This window comes from Calidris pugnax, unplaced genomic scaffold (assembly GCF_001431845.1).
Source record: "Calidris pugnax isolate Ruff unplaced genomic scaffold, ASM143184v1 scaffold196, whole genome shotgun sequence".
Lineage (NCBI taxonomy): Eukaryota > Metazoa > Chordata > Aves > Charadriiformes > Scolopacidae > Calidris > Calidris pugnax.
In genome coordinates this window covers 1,259,216-1,269,850 of record NW_015091042.1, presented here as the reverse complement: position 1 = coordinate 1,269,850, position 10,635 = coordinate 1,259,216, and the positions used below count along the sequence as shown (strand labels likewise).

General features: G+C 37.6%; 1 protein-coding gene across 1 annotated transcript in view; it reads right to left on the bottom strand.

Annotated features, from left to right (window-relative positions):
- Positions 1–207: 207 nt before the first annotated feature.
- Positions 208–10,635, bottom strand: part of POLR3A (polymerase (RNA) III (DNA directed) polypeptide A, 155kDa) — a 42,310-nt gene continuing 31,882 nt past the window's right edge. Inside the window, exons 23-31 of the mRNA XM_014956365.1 lie at positions 10,491–10,573; positions 8,374–8,544; positions 7,605–7,698; positions 7,402–7,494; positions 6,813–6,977; positions 5,898–6,062; positions 5,443–5,574; positions 3,960–4,092; positions 208–373 (exon numbers count right to left, since the gene is read on the bottom strand). Of these exons, the coding sequence (XP_014811851.1) occupies positions 225–373; positions 3,960–4,092; positions 5,443–5,574; positions 5,898–6,062; positions 6,813–6,977; positions 7,402–7,494; positions 7,605–7,698; positions 8,374–8,544; positions 10,491–10,573 (1,185 nt within the window). The 3' untranslated portion in view covers positions 208–224. The remainder of the gene's footprint in view (positions 374–3,959; positions 4,093–5,442; positions 5,575–5,897; positions 6,063–6,812; positions 6,978–7,401; positions 7,495–7,604; positions 7,699–8,373; positions 8,545–10,490; positions 10,574–10,635) is intronic.

The following is a 10,635-nucleotide window of genomic DNA, read 5'->3' as shown; positions in this document are numbered from 1 at the left end:
AAATCCATTTTAAATTGATTTCCACTCTCTGGTGCAGAGAAGCTGCTCCTTTCAGGGTCTGTATGAACAGCTGGTAAAGCAACTGGGCAATTCTTTTGATGGTATTTCACTTACCAATTCACAGTTACTGAGACTGAACTGATAATGCATGTTTCTTTGTTTCTTAACTCAAATGATGTTTTCTTGCTATTTCTTGTTTTGCTATAGTGTATTATGTCCAAGTGCTATGTAACAATGGGGATATGAAATTCATTATTATCAAATATCAGAGGCCTCCTAGGAGGGGTGGATTCTTTGTCTGCTTTGTGCAACAGTTTAAAGAGTCCTGTTCCAATATTCATCGGAATTCCCATGATGATGCACTCAGAAACACCTAGAGGGAAAAAAAATCATCATCAAAACATGTTGAACATCTGGAGTATGGATTTAGAAAACTATTTTCATTTGCTCCGTCTGTATCCATTGCCTACCAAATCTCCTTGAACCTCACATGTAAAGACCAAGGTGTCTTCACTAGATAAAATTGTTATGGTCATCAGATCAGTATGTTATTTAATCGGTGTTACTTAAATTCTAGACAGTTGGGAAAAATTCAAGTTAACCTAAACACTTTCTCTAGCAACAGAAGAGATGCAGAGGGTTTGTTTTCAGAGAGGACACATTCCACTCAGTGCCAACAGCAGAAGATGCAAAGCAAAGTTACTTCACATTCTTTCTCTGACTCAGTGCTAAGACTTGGGTCAAATCCAGCCAAGTTTGCCTGAAACCCCCACAGCTTCCCAGGGAAAGAGGCCCAGCACCACTTCAGCTGCACCACTTCTCACGTTCTCACAATCCAGAGAGTGCTGCTTCTGAATTTAAAGATTCAGCCTGTCCCAATGATTTTTGATAGCTGTAACATTCTCACAGCAGTGTGCTGACACATTTATATTCCAGCTCTACTAATGTATACTCTTCCAAAGAAGGTTCCACATTAAAAGCAAGCTATCAGATACCAGTGGTTTTATTCTTGGCATCTTGTTATGATCCAAATTACACTTTCACGCATTCTCAAGAAGGTAAGAATACTGTCCTTCACATATATGTTTAGGAAAACAACAATAAATAGCTCTATCTTTGAATGCAGAAAGGATTACAATCAATTTTCTTAAAATTCGGGCAAGACTTGATTGATAATTCAAGTGTATATGAATGAAGATACGGTATTTTTGCTCTTAGACCACTGCTGCATTTCTACTACATATAGTAGAACATATATATAATGCAACATCATGCACTTAATCTTGTGCAAAATTGAATTCTTCACTGTTTTTTATTGTATATTTAGGTTCACTTTTTTGTGGAGCCCCAACAGCACACAGGTTACAATAGATAAAGGAGATAGACCTCTCTAACACCTAACAAAATAAAACTTTGCACAATAATCTTTCAAGCTGAGACAACCTCTGACCTATGGAAACTGCATTTTGATTTTGGGAATCCTTTCTCCCTTGCAGTACTTCCACGTGTACAACCAGGAGCCCTTCCTCCCCGGCATCTGACAGCAGTCATGTATAGCCAAAAATGTTTGGACAGAAGATGTGACTGCTAACAACCAAGTCTATGTCCTGCATCTGCTCAGATGAACACATACTGAGGGCCGATGACAATCGCTGCGGACGGGTGAAGATAACGATGGTAGAGCAACTGCCAGGACAGCACACTCTGCTCTAATGACCATCCAAGCCTCCTCCAGTGCAGTGTCTTGTAACTCTACTGATTAGAATCTGTTGCAGATCTGATCTAATCATCTGGCTGACAGCTAGGAACTGCTTCTCTTGCTTTCAGCTGGAAGAAGCCAGGCAGAGATGAAGCTGGTGGTACCGCTCTTATTGCTGAGTCAATTCTTGACACTTCCCTTGCAGACCAGCTCCTCACAAAGGAGTATCCCAGCAGTGACCTGCAGCAGCCAGTTCTCACTCTTAAGGTAGAAATGAGAGTGCTGTTGGCTACTCCTTGGTAAGGGGGTGGAAAGGTAAATCAACTCCATCTCTAAGCAGTGGTTTGCAGATAGTAGCACTTCCTGCTGATCCTGCTTCTACAGCGAATGCTGCTGGAACTGGAGGTACTCCCTCTGCTCCAGTTTCAGCCCACTAAGAGGTGGCATCACCAGTTCTCAGGAGAAAATGCTTGTCTTTACATAAAGACAGCTTTGGGAATCAGCTGCTCCCCATTTTGTTGGGAGGAAAAAAAAGCATCTTAGATGATCAAGGGATTCAAAGGGCACAGTCTAAAACTACAACCACGCATTCAGGAGAAGCACTGATTTGAGATGCCATTCAGTTCAGCACCTATAGTTGATTTTGGGTTCACACTCATTTTTCTTGGCAATGTTTATAATTTTTTCATGCTCCGGAGATTCAAGCCCACGAGTGTTTTGGTTCTGCAAACATTTGGGTCTTTTAATAGCAATTCAAAGAGATAACTAGGGATGGCCAGGTCTGGCAGTTGCACAGCACTTGTTCATACAAGCAGGCCAGTATCCCCTCTTCAGTTTTGGAAGACAGACAAGAATTTTCTGTTTTGTCCATTCCATTTCCTTATTTGAACTAAAACATTTATATAGAAGGCAACATGAAAAGGTATTTGGTTTCCACATTATTCAAAACAAGATTTTACCAGCTCAGAGGGGACTTGAACCAAAAAAAAAAAAAAATCTCTTTTCCTTACTGTCCAGGATAGAATCAGTCTCCCATAGGATCTTTGCTTTAATCATGGGCAAATAATAATAAAAAAAAAACAAACAAAAAGAAAATCCCACTTGTATGGAGTGCTGGACAGTCAGCAAGTGGCAGACTCTTAAAATGCAAACTAGTAATACAAAGGTCTCTAACAGGTTCCAGTGATTGAGGAAATGCATTGTCCACAAAGCACTGTTGGAAATTGACAACACTTTCTAAGACCACCTAGAAATACACACAAACCAGTAAACCGTAACATAATACATAGATATTTTTATACTTCATTAGCACCCAGAAATTCCAAATGAGCCATTAGAGCTCCAGGATGGCAGACCTTACATAAACAGATTATCAAGAGGGTGAAAACTGCTTGACTTCTCCTTTTCTCTATTTAACCTACTAGATGGAGACTTGTTAACAAATCATTCCAAAATGCATGTAGCTTAAAGGAGAATGAAATCTGGGAGAAATGTGCGCAAAGGAGTTTAAAAAAAGGAAAATAATCTCAATTCCAAATATTAGAGTACGTGGCAAAAATGCAAAATTAAGAGACAAATAGAATGACAGAACTCATCTATTTGAATTTTCTGCTTGGCTGTGTGAACGTCTGCATGATGCACTTGTGTGTGTGTATACTTATATTTTTTAAACTCTCATCAGATTCTTTCATGAATTCACTGAGAAGGATGATTCAGTGGATGTTAATGAACTTAAAACTGAAGAACAGATAATTTAAAAAGAAATTTCTGAGGACAGGGATCTTCTCTCTTCCGTTAATGAATGGAATATCAAAAAATAAGGCTTCTAATTTAAAAAAATGAACATGCCATTTTTATCTATTAGATGAGAAATAACTGAAGATGGCAAGAACTTTGCCTTTCTGTTTATTTCTAGGTACAACTAACAAATCACATAAGCAATCCTTATAATAATATATATATTATATATATATATAATAATATATTATTATTATAATAATAATCCAACCAAATTACTAAAAGTCTCCTTTAAGAAACATACAACAAACGTCCAACTGACTTCAGATCTCAGACTGAGATAAGAAGTAGAGAAAGACCCACCAAACTTATAGGATCAGGAAGTACAGATCAGCCTCAGACCTGAAGTTTTGGACACGTAAGCTGGACAGAAAGCTTAACGAGGGCAAAAATCCAATGCTTTGAAGAGGTTTACTGATGCTGGGTAAGGGCCACAAACTGCAAGAGAATTTGCAATACCTACCACAAACAGAATCCTTCTGTCCGAAGTAGGCAGCATCAAAGAGATGGTCTGCAGTCTTTTCAAAAGACGCCAGCATCAACACGCTTTCCTTCATTTTCGCCAGTCCAAACCTAGTAATGCCCAGCACTTCACCCTGGATAGATGGAAAAACCCAAAGACAGACTATCACAAGAGTGGCTGGAGGGCAGTTATGTTTGCTAAAGCAGCAAATCAAGTGAACAAAAGAAATATAGTTTTCATTCTAACACACACTAGGCAAGTAGTAAGTAAAAATGTTACTATCTACAATATAGCAGCTATAATTTGCTGCTTCACAGTTAAACACCCTGAAGATTAATAGTTCGGTAGTAACCAGCATTTAAATAAAACAGAAGTGATTATTCATAGACAACAGAAGCTGTTATAAATGGTGAGTAGCTGTTTGGTTTTTTTTATAGTAAGAATATTGGAAAGACTGAAAGAAACATGGTCATATTTATTATAAACTAGTCACTGAGCTACAAATTTTAGTGTGGTCTGAAGATACTGCCTATGGTCTACTGATAAATCTGACTTCAGCTGCCAAAACATTACAGATCATGTTATATCTTCACTTTTTCACTCTCCAGAAAAAAAAAAAATTAATTAGCTTTTTTTACTAACGGTTTATTTCTGCCTCTGTTTCTAACAAACATACTGATTATAACAGACTGTGCACAGAAGCACAAGTCAGAGCTACAGACAAAAGGATGCATGGTAGGAGCCCAACAAGTGTAAAACACTGCACTCTGATGCCCTTTTCCACTATTGTGTGGCAGCTCCAGAGGGCCAGCCCTGGGGACGGCTGTAGCTGGGAACAACAAAGCCCCACAGTGTTGGAAGCAGTCAGAGCTCCTCCATCCATTTTACCCACATTAAACCCTTGCATTCTGGCAGGCAGAGTGGAAAGTCTCACTTCACTAAGTGTACTCAAATCTAAAAGACATATCGGATGCGAAGGAGAGGAAGGCAATCAATAAAGAACAAATAGGGTTTTCTACTAACAAGTTCTGGAAGACTGTTCATACTCTACGTGTAATCTGATTCTATTTGTGATGTCTGTATCCTCTGACTCTTACACACAGCGCAGCTGCTATGAACCACACCCCATGTGGTTTTCTGCACAGCAAGCCTTAAATTGCATGCATGGTTACCCAAACAGTTGATTTTCATACCACAATTTTTAGGATTCATATTTCCAATATGAAATTATGATTCCCTACTCATTATATCAACTTGTTTTCAGTCAAAATAGACCTTCTCCCCACCCCTGACTCTCCACTTAAGAACAAGATTAATTAAGCATTTTGTTTGATATACAAACAGTATTTGTTCAGTACAACTTACAACTCATTAAACCTGTAACTTATTTCCATCTCTCTAGCTCATCTGTCCATCCCAAACATGGTGAAATGCATTTGTATCAACAGCCCAATGAAACATTTAGAAAAAGCAAAGTACAAACCTTGTAAGTCATTAGATCAGAGAGCAACATGACATGTCTCCTGTCAATGCTCATACCATGGTTCACCATTGTGTACTGAATCTCATTGATAATGGTCGTCCGAGCGGCCTCAATTCCTAGTGTCTTCTCTACCTACACAAGAGATTATGTTAGATTAACAAAGAACCAAATGCTTGGAGTAAGTATATTCCTGGAAAAAATACCATCTGCTGTCAGATAATACTCCATATCCATTACTACCCTTTTGCATTTCTCCATTTTAAATATATTTATAGAAAAAGCTTGTTTGACAAGAACAGGGCTGCCAGTTGAATTATTCTCTTGTGTTAATGCATTCTGACAACTATTAGTGAAATCAGGCTTGATTAGGTATCAACTGCTGCATCTGAGCACAAGCAAGCAGCTGTAATGAAGAAGCTGTGGGGAAAACTCCACAGTCCCCATTTGACCATTACCTCGTAAGTGTTGTTAGAGGACGTTTTTGTTCCTTTCACTCCGTGAGTAGCCATAACAGCTCGCAGGTTATCACCTTCAACTAAAAGTTTATATTTTTCCTTTCCACTTTGTTCATCTATATGAATGACAGCTCGGGAAACTTCTGGTATACCTTGCACTACAACCTTGACAAAATGAACAAAAAAAAATATAACTTTGATGTGTACAAACTTCTGGTATACCTTGTACTACAACCTTGACAAAATGAACAAAAAAAAAATTAGTAACTTTGATGTGTATGGTAATGCAGCAAAAGAGAGCAACCCTTAACAGCATTTAAACCTATTTAGAAACTCCAGTCTTTGGAGTAAACACTCAATTAAAACACATACAAAATAACATTTCCTGCTTTTAAATACACTAGTGCAAACGTGACAGTCACACTGTACTATAAACTCGCTACCTACACTTTATATTTTATGCCAGATATCCTCACATTCAGCCCTGAGTCTCTGAATGGTGGTAGAGCCACACAAATGAAAGGGCATCCTGCTAATAAGGTGCACTTATCAATATTTTTAAAATCCAAAGTAGCCAGTCTCCTCCCAGAAAGCAGCCAAAATGCCAGATACTGTCACATGGTTCAATTCTAGATGCAGCTGGAGAAAGACCTAAGTGTTTCATACTGCTGCTGCGCTCAGAATGCTGCAGTAAATGTTATAAGCAAAGTATGGAGGCCTCAGTTTTATTTATAAAGATTAATAACAGAGGCTCAGTTTCAGCTGTAAATCAGGAGCATCACAACCTAAGAGTTACTCAGAGTCTTTTCATTGTCAATCCTGACAAGAATCATTTTGTCTTCCCACCAGAATAGAATCCCAAATTATTATTACAGATTACCTCCCACAAAAGCATGAAACAACCTGTGTTTTTACCTTTGGTAGTTCTTCCTTCAGGGACTGCAACACATAATACATTGAACTCTTGCTGTTTTCCCGAGGGGTCACACATACAACTGCTTCTCCGTGGACAGCAACATCCCCAGGCTTTACTCTGAGTTTCGAGATGCAAATAGAATAGCGCACAGTCTCTGCGTTCACCTGTGGCAAAAGTCAGCCAGCAAACATCAGGGCATCTCTTTTAACATATATAAATCTGCTCAAATACATGCAGCAGTCCTAGCAGAATATAAAAGAGTAGAATGTAGAACAAAATGGTTACTCTGTAAATTGCATTAAATACTACCCTATGCTGAGTGTTCCAGCCTATATGTTAACTAACGGACAGAAATGGCATCCTCGTGATTAGCAAGACCAATTTATGTTCTCTCATTTCCAAATAAAGAAAAAATTATCCCCTATACAAGGGAAAAAAAAATGAAAAAAATCCAGATAGAATGTAGCCAGAGGACATCCTTTGTTCACTTTCTTTTTTTAACTTCCACTGATCTGATTTCTGTTTTTGAGACAGGATTAAAAGACCCTTTGGAATTTACCCAAGGCATGTTCTACATAAACAACTCACCTCTAATCTCAGTAGTCTAATGCGCTCTAAAGACAGCTTCACTAGGATGAAACAATCATCTGGAAGAAACACTTCTTCAATATACTCTGAAATCTTTAAGAGATAAGGACAAAACAGTTAGTGTATGAAAATGGTTAAAACGTCACATAGCAAATGGCCAATGCTTACATTTAAAGCATTAGTAATAATACACTATTCCCTACCTCTCCTAATAAAGTTTTCTCAATTCTTCCTTTAACCAGACGGGCAAAATCAGGATCATCATCTTTGTCCAATTGTGCTGTTATAATAGGAGTGCTACAAAGAATAAACAGATTAAAAAAAACAAAACAGTGAGGAAATTGCCCAGCTAGATTACAGATGGGTATTTGACTTCCAGTTTATGAAACCCCATCATCTAGAGAAGTATTTAATAACACAGAGAGACCTTCAGCTTCCTCAGGTACATGTAAAAAAATGATTGTTCACGTACTTCAGGCTGGTAAAAACAAGCCCACACACGAGAGACTGTAACACAACTACTCACTATTTTTATGGCATATGCTAGTCTAGTATTATTTAAGTATGGCTTGATGTATACCTAGGCATAGGTGTGCTTCAACTACGGCTAAGCACCAGGAAGTTTCACAGTATACGAGAGACGCCTTACAGAATATCAAACTTAATCAGTAACCACTTTACCTCATTTGATTTTTCTGAAAAATAAAACTTACCTCTTCTCTGGCCCTAAGTATCATTTAGTTGTAAAGACATTAGATTTTCTTGTTTGGGTATTCCCAATATTTCCTAATATATTACTGAAAACAAGGAAATGCTTAAGTATCATTTAGTTGTAAAGACATTAGATTTTCTTGTTTGGGTATTCCCAATATTTCCTAATATATTACTGAAAACAAGGAACGCATATTGCAAATTTCTCCACCAAATTTCACTTACGCAAATGGAAAAAAATAAACAAAACAATGTTAGTACCTAATAGCCTTTGAAGCATTAATGATTTCTTTGATTCTTGGCACACCCAAAGTAATGTTCATTGAAGCAACGCCAGCAAAATGGAAAGTCTTCAGAGTCATCTGTGTGCCAGGCTCACCAATACTCTGTGCACAAAGAGCTCCTACTGCAGACCCAGGCTCCATCTGTGCCCTGGGGAAAAAAATATCTCATAAAAAACATAAGAAAAGACATAGAACTCAAAAAGGCATAAAATCCTAAGCAAGTGAAGACGGAAACAATTCTGGTAAATATATGAGAAGTTTGATAATTTATTTTTTTAATAAAGTACCAGGAGAGAGGTTAAAATGTCAATAAACTCAAGACACTGTCAAGCAAGGCAAGAAAATGCCCTGTCATATAGGGCATACAGATCCAGGATAACACCCACAACAGACAACAAAACGTTTGTCCTCTTTCTGCTAAGGATCAAGCAGTAGATTCAGCATTCATTCAGGGAAACTCCCCTTTATGTGTTTAAGCATGAGAGACCTTTATTAAGTCTTCTTTAAGAAATTGTTATGCAGATTACTTTTTAATGAGAACAAAATCCAGATATTAATGCCATCTTCTTTTCATCTTATTCAAAAGCTCTATACTGATGACCTACTTTCCTTTCAAGTTATACATGTCATGGCCTCATTCCCACATTTGCCCCTTTCTAAAGTGTATGTACTTTGAGAACTAGTTGTCCTTACGGCCTCATTCCCACATTTGCCCCTTTCTAAAATTTATGTACTTTGAGAACTAGTTGTCTTTACAGGTCCACAAAAAAAAAAAAAAAAAGAAAAAAAAAGAGATAACCACTACTACTACATTAAACGTTCTCAAAAAGAGATGTGAGGGGTGTTTACATTCTCCCCTACAATTTTGTTGTTCCTGCAGTTAGCATTCTTCGGCACGCACAAGAGCACAATGCGATCTGCTTTCCTACAGCAAATACAGCCTCCAAATTAAGGCACAATACTGCGTCTTAAATCAATCTAACTTGTAGCAGCTTCTTGCATTTTCCTTGATGAGCTCTTACCAAGTAAAAATGCTCTGTAATAGTGATTTAGCTTATTACATTTAAAGGAATTAATTCTGCATGGCTGTAAAACAAAATTATTTAAGGAGCGGTTATTGTTTTCACTGTTATTTGCAGATCTCTTTACATTCATGTCATATCTAGCCCAAAATTGCTGAAATCCCAGCTGAGAGATTTCTCCTGGCAAAGTGACAATAGTCTATAAAACAAACAACAAAAAAATCATCATAGCAAATAGATCCTTTCCAAGGGTACCATCCTTCAGCTGTCAAATCAGCATAATATACTGTTAAATTAAGCTACTACAGTAAAATAGGCAATTTGTGTTAAGAACACTTAAGACAAATGTAAGCAAGCAATTCTAATAACTGAAAGCAGGAAACTGGTAACTGCTTTAAAATAGTTATGTTAAGAATTTAACATATATATGAATTTTCTAGAAAAAGGAAATAACACTAGTGAACAATTAATGCAGGTGAGCACGGGGCCACAAAGCAGATGTCACCGATGGCTGCATGCCAATGAACAAATCCATGGAGTCTACCTGAATGAAACAATTCTCAGTGGATAATAAAATATGAAAACATCCACACTATCACTGTCTTGTTAGAGACTAAAAATAACAAACAAAAGGCTCCTACAAACGCATAACAGATTCAAGAGCATGTTAGCACAAAGTGTGACGTAACTCTTCACAGACTGTCTAGTTCAAGAATAACCATCAAGATTCATATGGATTTGAATATGATCTATTCAGACACAATTTTGCATGGACTCTTTGGAGGTTTGGAATGCTCCCCTGCAAGAGTGGGAGGAAGGGAACATGTCTGCCTTAATGAGCCCACCTGTAGGTGGCAATGCCTTTTATTTTTTGTTTTGGCATTCTACCTTTGTCTTGCAACGTTTATGTCATTGTGGTCAATTGTTTCTTATTCTTTATTTGTATTGTATTCACAACAGAACCAACATTCATACAGTAAAAACAGCAAAACACACTCCTAGACTGCAAACAAAGCAAGAAATACTGAATTGGGGAAATAAATTGAGACAAAGTACCAGGCTAAACACTTACCTCATGTACTTGTCCCTACAAGTCTCTAGAAACTTCTCTAGTTGTGTTGGAGTAATCCTATCCAACTGATATAAAACTCGTGGCTGAAAAGAGAACAGAGCAGTTGGAAAAGCAATAGCTTATGAAGATTTAAAATAACTACAAG